Source organism: Colletotrichum chrysophilum (genome assembly GCF_026319265.1).
Source record: "Colletotrichum chrysophilum strain AFK26 chromosome Unknown scaffold_32, whole genome shotgun sequence".
Classification (NCBI taxonomy): Eukaryota; Fungi; Ascomycota; class Sordariomycetes; order Glomerellales; family Glomerellaceae; genus Colletotrichum; species Colletotrichum chrysophilum.
Genome location: NW_026517319.1, coordinates 367,285 through 384,388, shown reverse-complemented (window position 1 = coordinate 384,388; position 17,104 = coordinate 367,285). Strand labels below are relative to the sequence as shown.

Genomic DNA, 17,104 nt, shown 5'->3' with positions numbered 1-17,104 from the left:
GGAGCAGGCCGATATCCAGAAAGCCGGCCTGAGACGAAGTATCGAATTCCTAGTCAACTTAATCGAGAGCGAATCCAACTTCGTCTCCCTGGAAAAGATATTCTTATGCGGTATCAGCCAAGGATTTGTAACTTCAGTTGCCGCTTTGCTGTCTACGTCAAAGTTGGGCAGTTTGGGTGGGCTGATTGGCTGGTGCAGCTGGATGCCACCGGCAGTTGTCATCGAAGAATTGGCGGACAAACGTTCGCCGTATCACCAGAAAAGCGTTTCACAACCATCAATTAACCCCCCTATTTTCCTCGCTCACGCCGTGGATGATGAAGTTATTGATATCAATCTCGGCCGTCAGTTGCGGAGGACTCTTGGGTCATTTTGCAAGACAGTTGAATGGCATGAGTATGATTCAGGAGGTCACTGGGTCAACGAACCACAGGGTGTGGATGACATGGTGAGCTTTCTGAGGCTCAACATGCATTAGACAGAACAAGCCTATCAGAACTTCTCAATGGACACATTCTGATGAGGACGGATGGCTACGGGACGGTTGTATGTTGTCAATTGCGAAGTTCATTCCTCGAATCGTAGCTTCAAGTATCGGGGCATTTCAATGAGATGTGCGTGGGACTAGGCAATATATCCTTATGCGTGGATAGCGACATTGTAACTAGCGTCAAAATTCGTGCTCCGGTCTAGCATAAGACCCAATCAACCGTCCCTTCACACATACAAGGTGAAAAACAATTCGCAACCGTTAGCCCGGATCGTAGCATGCGATGCCGGTCCGGATGGGGCATGGGAACGGGCAGCATTCGAGCGATGCAGAATCCCCCTCAATGGGAGCCGACCAAGTAACGGTTTGATCGAAGCTAGGGCCGGGTCTCGCTAAATAGCGGGATACGTTTTGGGTTAGAGGTGATATATTTACGAAGTCTTGGCACTATCTGAACTCTTGTGGTGGCTGAGACAAAACCTCAAAATGGCAGATCTTGGTTTGCACTGGCTCCAAGCCGGGGAAATCGCACACATGTAAATTCAAAACCTTGAAGTTTGTTTGTCCCTTTCGTGACAATAAGACCTATGACATGTGTGCATAATAGGAGCATGGAGAACAGTAAAGAACACCAATTAAAGGAGTTGACGGAGCCTGTTCAAGTATCAATTCAATGGAGACAAAAGCTTCCAGCCACTTCCTGCAGCTGTAGCAGATGGATTTGTGACTGTGTACGTGTAACTCTTTAGAGCTCATTGGTTATCGGTATTTAATCATTAGGATTGGCTGTTGTAAGTTGCAAAGAAATGGCTTCCATTTTCTTTTAGATCACCAAACCTCATCCAGGAGCATGCTTTAGGAACGGTTTCATTCGGAGCCGAGCGAACATGAATTCAGGTGAGGCGAACAAGTAGATAGTCTGGAAGCGTTAGGCATCGATACAACGAAGCTGTGCTATCGTCTTTCATTGGACAGTCATTCACCCACCTCTTTCTTTTGCTTCTAATTTATCTCCATAGGGCCTAAGTGATTGGTCTGAAAGGGAGGGGAGGTGAGTCGACATCAGCCCCGGATGCGTCTAGACACCAAGCCACGTACGCAGATCTACCGTTATACCCATGACCGGAAGTTCAGAAGTCGGTCAATCATCTCCATGCCAAATGCCATTTAGAAATCTTCAACTGCCGGATACTCCTTAGCCTTCAGTGGCCGCTGGAATCCCGAGACAACTTGGGCCTGGTCTCCGCTTCGGTTAATAGTCGTGGAGTACTTACACATCAATCATGACGCGTCGCAGTGAGAACAACAAGACATCACTTTTGTGACAGCCTTGGACACCAGCTATCGAGAAAACAGCCCTCTTGAATAAAGTGGCTTGCGATGGATCTGAAGCAGTAGAGCGAAGCATATCGTCGCTTGATCGAGCAATGTACTCGACCGATCACTTGCATCTTATCTATGCTGCTGATCTGTCACGGTCTAAGCGTATTAAAGAATGTGGCGATCTATGAAGATGAGAGAAACTTTCCCATGCATGATGAAAACGAATGAGGTACGTTGTCCACCTTATCGAATGCTAGCCTACCGTGGCCTTGGGTCTGCGTGCTGGTATGGCTTACACGCAGTGAGGACTCATGGCTAACGGCGATCGACCATGATCTTCATTATTGGATATCTGTCACATGAGTGATCGAGAGGTCTTCGGAGAATCTTGCGATTAATGCTAGTCGCTGTGTCACCATTTCTGGAACCCGGTGAGCGTCGTCCCGAGGCTCTTAGCCCAGTCAATTACAAAGCCATGAATACTCATTATATGGCAATCATGCAAGAGTTAAGTAAGTACAGACCACAGCAACGGCGACGACATCAACGACAACAGAGATGATAGCATTCATACAAGAAGGGTCAACCCAGTACGAAAGAAAGGAAAGATACTCCATTACACGCCCAGTACTCCGCCCAATAAAGTCAAAGTATCCACCAAATTCACAAAATTATGAGTATGAAGCTTGCTCTTCGCTACGAAAGCACATTGAACGCTCATTCCACCCAACAACAATCACCACATATCCAACATCATGATGCCCCAAAGGGCCACAACGCCAATGCTTAGTGGGTTGTGAGCAAGATGGGGTAACTCAAAGGCTCTATGCGTCGAGCCAGCGTAGATCACGAAGCGAGGCGGGGGGCTTTCTGTTGGACTGCCAACCACTGTGGTTGGGGATCCTCCTTGAGTCTGGGTCGCAGAATCTGGATTTTTGCCGTTTCCAGTTGGGACGTTTTGGGAGAAGCCACCTCCGCCGTCGATCGGACCCGTTGCGCCGGGCCCAGCGGGAGGTTGAGGAGGCCCGCCGCCATTGGGCGATGCAGCTGGCACACTTCCACCCAAATTTGCGGTGGCAGAAGAATTGGGAACCGCGCCATCGGGCAAAATGCTAGGCGTTGCTCCCTGGTTCGGAACAGGTGCGTTTGGTCCAGGATTTTGTCCCGAATTTGGTGCAGGGTTTGATCCAAGATCCGAAGCAATGGGTGATGCTGTCGGAAGCGCCAGAGTGGGAGCCAGGTCTGCCTTGATCCATGGACAGCCGTCTTCTTGGGTCATGTCGATTATAATGGTCTGCACGGGAGCCATCATTGTATAGGTAACAGATGGAAGGCCCGTTACTCCGGCTGCACAGCCATCTTCCCGCGGGCTGATACGTGGTGCCGCGAGAGCCAGGCCGAACAGCAAAGGAAGAAATGCCGTGCGTGACGAACACATGGAGAGCATGATGTCGACTGCTGTGGAAATAATCAATATTGGAGTGATAAGGGGAACTGTTTGAAAAGGCAAGTCTCAGCATTTACAGAATAAGCATCTTATTATACGCCGGCTACTGAAAATCATGCAGCTCATTATGCTGGCCAGGAGACCTCGAGGAGCTCTTTGGGTGGATGTCTGCATCCGGCCTCGGCTTCTTACTTTCTAGGGGAATAGACGGAGCGATCTTCCCGGATTTTGGGAGTCGTGATAATCAAACGTCATTACTTTCAACCAAACTGCAACAGCCTTTAGCTGAAAGTGGCTTCGCTGGCGGCCCAGCGAAAACGGACTTTTCAAGCCACTGGAGACCAATTCCTTTAGTGCCCGAGACATAAGGTATTTCCAGCGGCTTCTCCTCAACTGCTCCAACGTCTACCAAGTTTTCTGTGGGCAATAGTGAGGCTAAACCTTATATACTACTAGTGCAACCGGAGGGCTTTGGGAAAGACTTACCGACTTGCACCATCTTTGTTGGGAATAGTACTAGTTAGTCCAAGAATGGCGCAATATCTCATTGGCCGATGGTAGGTACGCCTGTCTCGGGCCGACGAGATATCTCTGCCTCCCGGGTTGCCAACTTTGGTCACCTGGTAGGATCGCTAAGCATCGGGGGAGAAAAGGAGAGGTCCCGAGGACCAGGTTTGCGGCGCCATCGCCAAGGTGAAGTGTTCTAGATTCGGCAATTATATGACATCATGAGATCTTACAATGACCGTGAGTATGTCGCAAACTCACTGTCGCTCTTGAACGATTGTGATGACAGACTGTCGACCGATTCAGTCTACTATGCTCGGTGAGCCGCATAATAATCGGTGAAATTGTCATCTTCCGAGTAAAGCCCCAGGGGGGGAGTTTGCGATGAATTTTGTTGCAATGTAATGAGGCTAGTACAAAGCTCCGTGAAACAATTCGGGTCAAATAAGAATATTACCCTCCAACCGCACCTAGTTTGGCAGGGACAAACAGAAATTACCGAAGCCGTCACCTGAAGTTGATTTCAGCTGTGATTCAGATGAGCCTCACACTGAGCCTTTTGGTAAATTGGGCTTAGTACGTGCTTAGCGACGAAATCCTGAGACATTGATCGACGTTACGCTTGCGGCGAAGTTTCGGAGATCGTCATTTTCAAGCCGCGGGCCGTTGATGGTTAACATTATTCCCCGGATGCATTCCAACACGACCGGGTCGAGACTCAGCTCGGTTAAAACAGTCTAGACTCTTCAGCATATTGAGGGTCATGTGACACCTCCAACAATACATTGAGCAGGGTGTAAGGCCGACCTACAAGAGCCTTCGCAGGACCTGAGATATCACGAGAGTCCTTCGATGCTGATCCGTTGAAGTCTTCCTCGTTCACTGTTGTGGTCTTATTGCCCAAACTCTCGTTCAATAATTCCTCACTCACTGTCTGGCACAGATCGCAAAAATGCAAGATCTCCTTCAGCGTGGTGCCCTTGTCACCCTTTGCATGCTGCTATGGTTCAGATTAGCAAACTCGCAGTGCATCCTTCCTGATGATCAAGGTGTTATCAAGCAGTATGTCTTGGTGGTCGACCAGACTCCTGTGCGTCTGAGCGCCGCCATATGCTCAAATACCACGATTACCGTTGCTGGCACCACCGTGCCAGTGACAAATGCTCCCACAGTCTTGCTCTCCGACTTTATTGTCGAGAACACCATCACATATACCTCAACTCTGTAAGTAAGATCGACATGGATGCTTTCCTCCGTAAGGGACCAATTCTTGTACTAACTCATGCACAGAAGCCCAAGCGCCGCTTTCAATGGCCCAGTCTCAACAATCACGAGGGGAGTGCCTCAAGGCACTGCTCTCTCAACTATTGTTTTGGGACCACAAGAAAGTTCTGGAGTTGGCACGGAGATTATTTTGGAGCCGTTTCCCGCAGGCCAGCAAGGCCCATTTGATCCTCAGAACGCCATTTCGTCATCCTCCGATCCAGCCCAGTCAGCGCCTGGATCCATTCCTGAGAACGCATTTCCCGAACGTGTCGAGACCATGACTGCACCTTGGACCGGCACAGTCACGTCGACTTTGGTGCTTCCTCCCCAAGGCACAGATGAAATCGAAAGGCAGATCATCTTGACACCGGCCGCAGCGCCGTTCCCAGGCCCAATCACAGCTGCTACAGGCCCATGGACTGGCACAATGACTACGACATTGACGATACCACCTGTGGGTACAGACTCCATCGCCTTGCAGCTCGTCTTGACACCCACTGATGGAGCTTCGCCCACGGGAGGGGCCCCGGCTGGGTTGTTCACTACTCTGACAGCCATCGGTACTGAACCAACGACATCAACCGTCGTGTTGCCCCCAACGGGTAGCGATATTGTCGGAACGGAAATCATTGTGGTGCCAACTACTGTTGGGGATGATGATCCGGACATTTTCCCCGCAGTTTATGTTCCAACAACAGTAACCGGACCTGGGACACTAACAGCCACCTTCACAACCCCACCTGCTGGAACCGATACGACTGGAACTCTGTTAGTTCTCGATCCGGCCTTAACTCCATCACCTTCCAGCGATGGAAGCGATGGTGGCAGTGATGACGAGAACGACGATGGTCCTCTCAATGCCTTTTTGGGCCCGTTCACAACTGTTACTGCCCCCTTCACAGGCCTTGCGCCAACAACCATTGATCTTCCACCAAGCGGAGGTGATGGTACGGGGACCAGAGTCGTTCTGACTCCAACTCCCCAGCTCAGGCCGTTCAATGGGCCTGTTGTCAGAGTTGCGGCAACCGTTACTGGTACAATCTTCACCACCGTAACCATCCTACCGGCACTGGCGGATGGCACAGCTACTGCGATTGTTATCAATCCAGCAAACACAGACCCGGGCGTAGCTCCCGCTGGAAGCTTGCCGGGTACCCCAGCCGTGATTCCAGTAGGACCTACGGGACCACCAGACTTTGGCGTTCTAGATCCAAGCCCGGCACCAGCTGACCCAGTGTTGCCTGCAATAGTCTCACCTGTATTAGTTGCGGGAGGAAACAACATCTTTACAAGTACCTTCGACGGTTCCGTCACCTCTACGATCACATTCCCTCCTGGCCCCTCAGGCCAACCAGGTTCGACGGTGATACTTGTTCCAAGTAGCGTTCAAGTGCCCACCACCGCAGCTTCAATTCCGGTGGACCCGGCTCTTTTCTCCAGCAACAACGGCGGGCAAGCATCATCAGCCACAACTGGTTCCGTGGTTCCGTCTAATGGTCCTGGAAACACTGTTTCCCCTGCTCCTGGGCCCGTCACTTCGACAGGGCAGCCACTGCCTAGCAGCTTGGTACCCTCCCAAAGCGCTCCTCCAGCTGGCGGGTCTTCCGAAGTTCCACAAGACGCCAGCGTGTTGTCGCCCACCTCTCCTATAATCCCGGCTACATCCTCTTCAGCTGGACCCTCACAGGGAACCAATACTGCCAATACTGCCGTCTCAAGTTCTAGAGTTGCAACTTCCTCGCAAGGGGAACCATCCAGTCAGCCTATTGCTCCTACTTCAGTGGATCCGAACTCTCGTACTACTTCAACAACTTCGGACATAGTTTTTCCCGACTCACTTACTTCCGCCAGCAGCAACTCGGGCATCTCTCCATCCACGACTACCATTAGAGTAACAGTCACACAAAGTACGAGCGCGGCCAGAACTCCAGGTTCTAGTACGAACATCTCCAACATCCCTGCCACGCCGTCTACATCTTCGCCTTCGACGTCCCCCACTGGGAGTATAGTTCCAGACGTTTTGCAATCCACATCAAGTACCCAGTCAACTACTGCAACCTCGAGTATTACCGGACTTCAGACTTCGTCCACATCTAGAAGCTCTGTCTCAACCAGTGGCATTCCGGTCCCTCCAGGCTTGACCTCAACAACCTCGCAGTCTAGCATCAGCAGCACAGCCACTCTAGTATCTACCCGGTCGTCATCTACAAATAGCGCCGCATCAAGCAGTCCATCTGTTGCAACTTCGAGTTCTGCCGGTCCTCCGCCTTCTGCAACCTCCTCCGCCACACCCACAAGCCGGACAAGTGGGCCTGTCACGCCCGTCTTGTCAATTACACCTTCTAGCTCTAGCTCTGGTGGAAGCACCAGTCGGTCGGGATCCACAGCTAGCTCGCTATCAAGTGGCACTGGAAGTGTCACAGTTCGTTCTTCTACATTGTCGACGACTAGCTCTTCCACATCGGGCGCTGGTACATCCTCGGGACCATCGGCATCGGGTTCGTCCACTGTAGTCACCAGTCTATCAACAAGCTCCGTATTGCCGCCTGTCAGCACGTCTTCTGGGAACATCCAGACGACCTCGTCAACATCAACCAACCCTAGCAGCTCATCTCCAACTCCACCAGGAACAGTATCCAGTAGTACATCTCCCGGACCCCAGGGTACAACCTCTTCTGCATCTACTAGCTCATCCCCCCAGCCGACACCCTCAAGCTCTTCCGGGCTGTCTACCTCAAGTGCTTCTACGCCATCTACCCGTTCCTCTGAGTCACCAATCAGCTCTTCCTCAACTTCTTCAGGGGCGTCGTCAACTGTGTCCTCTAGTATCAGCTCGTCGACCTCTTCGTCTGGAAGTTCGTCTGTCGCACCAGCGTCTAGCTCTTCTGCGTCATCAACGGCTAGCACCTCGGCATTTTCAGTCTCGAGCTCCTCTACCTCATCCGCCGTGAGCTCTACAACTACTGGAACACCAAGCTCTAGCTCTTCTTCCTCGTCATCGACGACCTCTCAAGTGGCTGGCTCTACCACATCCCAAGCATCTACGTCTTCTACTTCATCTACCTCCTCATCTTCCTCTACTTCCTCATCCTCATCCACTCCAACATCCACCCCAGCCTCTACAACCTCATCTACAACCTCATCTACATCCTCTTCTAGCACCTCAACTAGCCTCTCATCCTCATCGTCAATTAGCTCATCAAGCTTGTCTAGCTCGTCTAGCTCATCTAGCTCCATCACATCCCTGACGCCCATCCCACCTATCTCGACCACGCGCATCGTCCCAACTACATCCTTCACCGGCTGTGTAGTAACTGCAACAGCGACAAGCGCACCAACATGCGGCGTCACCCTTCCTGGAGCTTGCGCCCAACTGCCAACTACCAACGGTCTCATCCCATTGACCCTGGTCACGGCGGATTGCTTGCTAGATCTTGGGCCTTTCGCCGTCGGGCCCGTCGCGCTCTGTCTCACAGCAAACCTCGGTCTCAATCCTCAGGGCCAGCCGATCGCAGACTGCCTTCTCCGGACACTCGGAGCATCCTGCCCGCAAACCATTCCCCAGCCCTGTGTCGATCTTCAAGTCTCCAATGGCATTGACCTGTTGGTCGATATTCCCACCTGTGTCGCTGCTCTTGGCCCTTACAACTCTGGTGCAGCTGCCGTCTGTCTTGCTCTGAACTCCATCACCAGCGCTACCACAGGACTGTCCATCTTCGGATGTCTCCAAGGCGCCTTCAGCACCACTCCAACCGTCACGACCACGGCTATCACCGACCCGGCACTGTGTCCCACCTCGGCCCCTGCACCACCGACACCGGTTTGTCCCACTGTCCCTGGCACATGTCTAAGTCTCTCTACGGTGAATGGCTTAGACCTTCTCGCGGATATCCCAGCATGTACCCAGGCCCTTGGAATCTTCGCCGTCGGCAACGTCGCAAACTGTCTCGTCACTGGTGCCATCAACATCCTCACCACCGGGCAATCCATCGTCGGCTGTCTCCAAACTGCGCTGGCGTCGAACTGCATAACGGCTTTGCCGCAGGTCTGCTTAGATCTCAGCGCACTGAACGGCGTGGTGGATACGTCCGCCTGTCTTGCGGCGCTGGGACCGTTGGCAGTAGGAGGTGCCGCGACCTGTCTTTCATCAGGTCTCACGAGTGGAAGCTCCATCGTCCAATGCTTGAATACCGCGCTGTTTTCGTAGAGGGCTACCTTCAGTGTTCTTTTCGGATTTTAATGCTTTTGTCATGTGTTGTCTTGATGATGAAGAGAATGGGGGGTTTGGATAATTGTAGTAAGTTCAGTTGAAGTGTATGCTTCAGTCATTGATTTGGAGTTCTGGCTATCTGTTCTGGGCAAGCTGCTTTACAGTTCTCGGATCTTTCTCGCTTTGGCGCATAGGAGTATCATTCGAGTGTGTTTTATTTCAGGGCAAAAAGCGGCGGTAGTTGATAATGCGAATGAACAGTCGGGTTACCGATAAAAGTCTTTTGCAAAGAACACTGTGAAAGTAAGAACAAGGACTCCCTGTGATAGGTTTTCCTGAGTTTGCTATGTATATCAACCCGTCGCCATCATGCAGCCGCCCTTCCTCGAGTCTCATAGGGCAACAGTAGAAACACAAACCCAGCCACAACGAACAACGCCGCAGAAATCCACACCGGTAAATCAGTATCGATCCCGACATAGGCTGCGATAATGGGCGCCATAAGCCCACTCATGCGGTTGAACAAGGCTACCAGGCCATTTGCCGAGCCTCGAACTGGCGCCGGGAAGAGCTCGGGGGTGTACGAGTACAGCAACCCATACACTAGGTTCTGGAAGAATGCGATGGCGCAGGTGAACCCCGTGACGCCGGCTGGTGTTGTCGCTCTGGTGAAGAGAAACAAGAAGACGCCAGTTCCAACGCAGGCAAAGGTACCTGTGCCTTTTCGGCCGATGCGCTTCATGTCGACGGTAAACCCACCGAGGATAGACGCTGGAATTCCACAGACTGCCTGGATAGCATAGTTTCGGTAAGTCGTTGAAAGCGACGAGTCTCCCTGGCTCGCGCCCTTATTCTCTAGGAATATCGGAATGAAGGAGTTATACAGCGGAAAGGCCATCCCGATCGAGCACCAGAGAAAAAGCACGAGCGTCGTCGAGAGCGCAAACCGTGGGGTAGAGAATAGCGTGAGGATCTTCTCGGGTTTGAAGTTCTCGAGCTGCCGGCGCATGACATTGCGAGTTTCCAACCGCGGCAAACTTGCCGCGGTCGCGTCATGAGTGACGCCCAACTCGGCATCGACAGCTTCGAAGTGCTCGAGGGTAATCCAAGTCGAGCCGCCGTTCCTCGCGGCAATCTTTTGGACAACCTCGACGGCCTCCCGATCCAACCCCCTTCCGAGAAGGTACTTGGGCGTCTCGTAAACTCTGAAAAGCAGTCGGAGCAGGAACATGATGAGGGTCAGACCGCCAAAGGCCCAGTATGTGTATCGCCATCCGAGGTTATCCTCGTACCGACACTCCCCTGCCGGCAGACCAGAAGGACAGGAGAAGTTGGCGATGAGAGGCCAGGCAATCAGGGCCGCAATAGCCTGACCAAAAGACCAGAACGCCGACTGCATGGTCAAGAGGTACTGGTGTGTAGCGGGGATGAACTCGAGGAAGATGGCGCTGTCGACAGGCTGGTTACCGCCGGTGCCCAAGCCAATGAATGCGCAGAAAGTGGCGATTGCGACAAAATTCGGCGCCCCTGCGCCAACTAGACCTGAGACAGCAGGGATGAGGAGGGTCACGTTGAAGGCGAGCTTGCGTCCGATGTAGTCCGCCGTCATGGGCCAGGCTGTCGAGCCGATGACCAGGCCGACGTACTTGGCCACTGTGAGAAAGGCGATCCGTTTGACGGCGAACTCGTTGCGGACCGGGGCGCTGATGATTGTGATGGCTTGCATCCAGAACAACGATAATCATCTAAGCAAAGCTTTAAGAATATTAGTGAAAAGGTCCTTACGTTGTCGACGAACCAGCCGAAGCCCGTCATGGCGAACACCTTCCACTGAAACGGACCCATGCCGATGTCTATGAGGGCTTGATTCATGATGGAGACTTTCTTTTCGTATACATAGTCGGATCCGACGTGGATGGCACGGGTGTCGATTGCATGGTGTAGCTGGCTGGCTCCGTGCTCAACGTCGCGACCTTTCGTTTGTGGTGAGTCGGAAACGGAGACGTCGAGGTTGTTGCTGGATGACGGATTGCGTCTTCCCACATCCGAGCTCGAATGGCCCATCTTCTTCTCTCCAACGTGGAATGTGTTGGAAAATTGATAGATCCAGCGGTGTAAGCCAGGAAAAGGGGAGAGAATTAGGAAAGCTGGTCGGGATTGAGATCCATTTTTGAAGAGGCTTCTCGCTCACCGCGGGATGTGAGCTTCTTTAATCAAGTTAGCGCATAAGCTGCAAAAGGCTTTGTGAGTCTCTGGACGATGAGAGCCATCTTTATCAATCGGATGAGCTCCCGACATGAAAGCTCCAGCATCGAAGCACCAACCATCAGGCCATGTCTCTGTTATCTCAACAGCTTTCAGCGACCGGCAGTCTTGGTAGCGTCTACGTCCAGCGGACGGCGGCTGCATGGCGTTGTGATACCCTTGTCTTTCTGCACCACAAGCCGTTGTTGGAGGAAAGATTGACGTTGGATTGGGCAAACAACGCCAACCCCGCACACATCTTCTGCAGTTTGCCTGAGGCTCAGGACGATGGGAGGATGTTGGACATGGGGGCCTCGCTTACGCTAGCTTCGTGAAAGCAAAGAGTTGACTTGGCTCTGGTGGTGGAGGCTTAGAACAGTACTCGTCCGGGGCTGAGACTTACGATTCCATTGTAGAGGCTTCGTAGACATAAGAATATTGCAACTTGGAGGCGGCCTGCGCCAGCATTTAAGCGCTACATTTTCCAGGCATTTGTAACGTTAAAAAGACATGTTGACTGGTGTATCGGAAAGCATTGAAGTTCAAAGACGTAATCAAATTATTCATTACAGGTCATTGGGACTATTTACACAGAATATAAGTCGCTAGGATCCTTTTGTCCTCCACTCTTCTTCAAGCGCTATCATTTAAGGAGCAGGAGTGGCAGCGGGCAAGCAAGCACAGGCGCTGCTAGCCTGAGCGACCTTGTCCTCCTTGGCACAGTTCTTCACCGCGTGCTCAGGCAGAACGCTGACGTCCTTGACCGGAGCGCTCAGGAAGGACTTGCAGAACTCCTGGGACTCCTGCAGACGGCCGGGGACGGACTCGGCGCGGAACGATCGCAGGCAGTTGTCGGCGTTGCATACGGGAGCCTTGGGGCAGTCCTTGCCGGTCAACTTGACGACGAAGGCGCCGCGCTCGATGGTGTTGATGAAGATGTAGCCAGAGGGGAAGTACGCGTACGAGGACCAGGTGCCAACAAAGCCGACGTAGCCGCCGCCCTCCATGTCGTCGTCCTCGGGATAGATATCGAACCAGGCAGCCTCGCAGACGCCAGCACCGGTGGGGTCGGAGGAGATGGAGCTCGCGTCGAGAACGCGCAAGCCGGCGCCGTAGTGAGACTGGTAGATGTAGTTATCGATAACGTACTGATTGTGGTCGATGGCCTTGGTGGGGGACTTGAAGAATCCGGTCTGCTTAGGCGCGGTCAGGTCGCGGATGTCCCAGAAGAAGCTGACCGGGTAGCCGTCGCCGCCGGGCCCGTTGCCGCGGACCTCGTCGAGCTCGTCGTCGAGAACGAGGAACTCTTGGTTGTTCACGTCGAGGACCCAGCCTTGGTGGGTGTAGGACGCGCCCTCGTACGAGATGCGGGAGATGATGTTGGTGACGTTGGCCTTGTCCGTGACGTCGTAGATGGTGAGGGTGTCCTCGTTGTAGCCGTAGCAAATGTCACGGCCCTCGAAGCGCTTGTCGGGGCCACGGTATACGAGGCACTGGGCATCGTGGACGTAGCCGTCACCGCTGGCGCAGCCCAGGGAGATGGGGTCGGCGGGGTTGGTGAGGTCAAAGAAGTTGAGACCGGAGGCGCAGATGGTGTCGTTGCGGGGTTGGGCGCCGACGGCAACACCGTAGCTGAGCTCCTCGTTGACCACAACGTTGTGGGCGCGGCCCAGCGGCAGCAGGGCGTTGAAGTGACTGGTCAGGTCGGCCTTGGCGTCGAAAGTGACGGGGCTGGCTGGGTCAATGTCCAGGAGCTTCTTCATGTCGAAGATCTGGATGCCGTGGCCGACGGCCTCGGAGCCGATGACCATGTAGTGCTTGTAGGAGCGGATCTCGCGCCACTCGGAGGGTACCGAGTACTGCGGGAGTCGACCCAAGTAGATGAGCTTGCCGTCGGAGTTGATCTCCGCGAAGGCGGTGCCCTGGTACTGACCGATGGCCACGAATTCGCGGCCGTCATCGGAGGTCCAACCCCATGATGAGGAACCCTCACCAAGCTCGTCACCGAGGGCGGCGTGGCTCAGGAAGGAGTGGAGGTCGGCGTTGTGGCAACGGAAGGTGTTGTTGCGGTCACCGGCGATGGCCTCGGCCCATCCGTTGACGCAAGGAGCGTAGCCAAGCTCGGGGTACTGCTCACTGGCGTAGGCACCGGCCTCTCTCTGGCGAGCGAACTCGGCCTGTCAAAGATGTCATTATGATTCATATTGATGATTAATTGTTCAGGGCTTGTTACCTTCTTGCTGGCGATGATCTGCTCGTGAATGACGCCAGAGTCGTAGAGCTCAGCAGCGAGATCCGCGTTGGGCTCAATTTCCTTGCCCACCGCCGAAGCAGCGAGGACGGCGAGGGAGCCGAGGTAAGAGGAAGCGCGAACCATTTTGCCTGACGTTCAATTCAAACAAAGATTGACAATCTTGTTTGTTTTGATGAGCAGATGGGCCTGGGCCTGGTAATTGAAGTAAGTGAGGGGAGGTGGTGGTACCTTGGGGGTTGAGTCTGTAGAACGGAGATTTCATTGAACTTATACTCTCACATACTAGAGCTTTCGCATCGCAGGCCGAGCGGCCGAAGCTCCAACAGCTCCCAGAGCTCTGGGCAGTCACTGTTTCCTGTCAATGGATTCTGACATGCAGAGCCCATGCCGGAATGCCTGCTAGCCATATGATCCATCGATCTGGGCATTTCTCGGCGCTGCGGGCAGCCAGACGGTCTCTTCGTGGGTTGCGACTCAGGGAAGCTCGGATGTGACCAAGACATGGCAGGCAGGCCGCATCAACGACAGCTGGAGCGCAACAGTGTAGCATCGGGGTGTGAGCGATAGATTTGCAAGCAATTCCGGCCGTTGGGGCGCTCGATTGTAGCTCCCAGCGAACGGTTCTTGGAGTCTCTTGGCGGGGGCTCGAAGGGGAAGGTCCCGGGATCAAGTGCTCCTTGGCGGACAGCGGTCCGGGGAAAGCTTTCGTGGCCACGGCGTAAGAAAAGCGGGACAAGGACTCCACTTCCCCCCGGACACTGGATGGCCTCCTTTTGCCGTCCTCTGTTCCCTTCCCAAAGTTCCATCATCAAGCGCTACTGTTGCATGGTAGCAGTCAACTTTTGCAGGCGTCAGCCGCCCGAACACTCGCCCGGGCCAGGCATCTTTGCAGCGTCTTCGCCGGAGTTAATTCTCATTCCATGGTGTTTGTCTGACGGAAGATGCTCCTGGATCGACGCGACACTCTTGGTACTCAGGTTGCCTGCGTTAGCATCATGTCGTGTTCGGGCCCAAGGCTGCAGACAGGTCTTGTACCGGCCGTGGTATTGGTGAAAACGCGCTTGAGCCCACGGATCCGTGCCATTGCACAGTGGTTACCAGTTGATCATCCAGTAATAATTCATCAGAGGCGCGAAAGGCTTTCTTGAAGCCTTGCCTATGTCCTGGAGCGCGTAAAGGGGCGTGAAATATCCATCAATTCAACCAAAACTCCGTTGTGCCGAAGGAAACATTGAAGAGGGGACCGATGCGGCTCGCCGATGCTCGGGTCATCACTGCCAAGCAACTGTGCCTGGACCAAGCATTTGATGATAAGCATGTCGATTGGCTGGTTGGCGTTGTGTCGATAGGCAGCTGCCAAGCAAACGGCTTGGCTGCTTGTCTTGACTTTGTAGAAGACGCGTCCAACGAGCAGACAGACGTCTACATTCTGAGAGCCGCGGGTGTTGATCGATCTAAAAGATGTTAGCTTCTTGTGACCCCGCTCCTTGATACGATGTAAACACCCGAACAGCACAATATGAGACACTCATCTCCCACCAACAAGATTGATTCAATTGTCCGACACTTAATACCATGGGGAAACAAAAGGCCTCCCGCACGCCGTGTGGTCAAAAATAAGCGACTCCGTCCGAAGTCTATCTCAAAGTTTAAAGAGTTTATTTCCTGTGACTGACCGCTATGCATGCGACCGAGACAGGGGAACGCGGTGGAGATTGCCCACTGGAAAGGCTCGGCTTTCACTCCACAGCGACCTGATGTGTCGCCCCTATCAGCATGTTTTCAGGTATGCACGTTATTCGTAATGAGTTATCCGCACCGCCTATCTCCCCCGCTTCAGCAACCAAGACTCCCCTATTCCTGATGAGGCAGGAGACCAGAACCACCGCCTTGGGCCATATCGCCAGCGAAAGTTCCATGTTCAACTCTTCCGTCATCGACTTGTCGGCCACTACCTTCGTATTGAAGTTGAATACATGCAGGCCAAGACCTTTGCACAGCCGCTTTGTTGACCAGTGCTGATGTGCCCATCCAGGTTCCTACAACTGGGCTCGACCGTAGTGTATCGGCCTGTCTCTCATGGATGACGGCGCAACCAACCCCAAAGAGATCATGCCTGGTCGTTTATTCGTCTTCGTCTTGAAATGGTAAGACTTGGAGCAGTTTTCTATCTTTTTTCGAAGACGTTCCAGGACGTCTCTTCCATGACGCTACAGGCGTAAAAGCTGTCCTCAACGCATCGCATCCGCGTGTTGAGACTGTCCTGACATGAGATGTTGGTTCTGGCCAAGGCAGCCTTAACCAGGATGAGAGGACTCCCTTGAGCAGCATCTGGGCTTCCCCATTGACCAAAGACGCCTGCACTGTGACCCTGTTCCTGCCTTTTCGGATCACTCCATCTTCCAAGAACCCTGGGCGTACGACGCCGCTTCCGTCTATCCGATGCATCCATGTTCGTCCCATGGTCGAGCTTCCCCCGCCTGTGCCCCCATGCCGCCCTAGTTCAACGACATGCAAACTCTTTGCGGGTCAAATCAGCCCCCAAAAGTGTCTGGAAATCTCTTCCTCGCCTAGTATCGGCATCTGCTGGTCGTTGCTGCCCAGGTAATCTTGCATCCCACCATTCCACGAATCTTCCGTCTGCCCAAACGCATCAAATAGGAACATTAAGTCGTTACCCAGTGAAAACGCATCAGGAGCCGCCGTTCCAAAATCCGCGGGTCCAACGCTCTGGCCAGACGATATGCCGCCCGGCCCTGGATCTATAGTGTCTGCAGACACCACCTGATGGCTGTTACTCGCCCCGAAAGATCGGCTGGATGAATCCAGGAACTGTCGCCCAAGCTCTTCTCTACGGCCGTTGCTGTCGTCGCCCCTCAAACCGATCCGTTGAGCGAGGGGTAACAGCCCGCGGATGCTCTTCCATAGCCTCCTGCTGGCAGTCCCTTGGCGAGAGAAGCCTTTCACTAACTCAGCAGCAGAGAGAAAGCTGTCTCTGCACGGCTCGGCAAATATGCGGGAGCCATGACATACCGCCAGAAAGAGGACGGCAACGGCGCTGAGGAGGAAGTAGTTGAATGCGCTCTGTTGGCGCATGTATATATCGCTCGTCTCGCTCAGGTGGACTAGGACGGATATACTGTCGATGGCAATGTCGACCACAAGACGAGCCTTTTGCGGATCAGCTTCGATGCTGGCCGAGCTTATGACATGGTGTCTGTGTATCAAGGTGCGGATATGATTGCCTCGCAGGTACAGCAAAGCCTGCAATCGTCGCAAGGCTCGAGGTGGCTGTGTACCTGCCGTACCCCGGTGTAGCGGATGTCGGAGCTGCAGGTCGTCCGGTATCGAGTTTGACCAGTT

At 53.5% G+C, this 17,104-nt stretch overlaps 3 protein-coding genes across 3 annotated transcripts; all 3 read right to left on the bottom strand.

Annotated features, from left to right (window-relative positions):
• Positions 1–7,109: 7,109 nt before the first annotated feature.
• On the bottom strand, positions 7,110–8,288 carry COL26b_005069 (uncharacterized protein; the record flags this gene model as incomplete). Its single annotated transcript, XM_053177925.1, has 2 exons — positions 7,110–8,039; positions 8,097–8,288. 2 exons carry the CDS (start codon positions 8,286–8,288, stop codon positions 7,110–7,112), a joined length of 1,122 nt encoding a protein of 373 aa, XP_053038234.1.
• Positions 8,289–8,904: 616 nt separating this feature from the next.
• Positions 8,905–11,115, bottom strand: COL26b_005068 (uncharacterized protein; the record flags this gene model as incomplete). Its single annotated transcript, XM_053177924.1, has 3 exons — positions 8,905–9,029; positions 9,754–10,946; positions 11,042–11,115. The coding sequence occupies 3 exons, from the start codon at positions 11,113–11,115 to the stop codon at positions 8,905–8,907; spliced, it is 1,392 nt and encodes a 463-aa protein (XP_053038233.1).
• Positions 11,116–12,134: 1,019 nt separating this feature from the next.
• On the bottom strand, positions 12,135–13,864 carry COL26b_005067 (uncharacterized protein; the record flags this gene model as incomplete). The annotated part of the gene is made up of 2 exons (XM_053177923.1): positions 12,135–13,664; positions 13,721–13,864. The coding sequence occupies 2 exons, from the start codon at positions 13,862–13,864 to the stop codon at positions 12,135–12,137; spliced, it is 1,674 nt and encodes a 557-aa protein (XP_053038232.1).
• Positions 13,865–17,104: the final 3,240 nt, after the last annotated feature.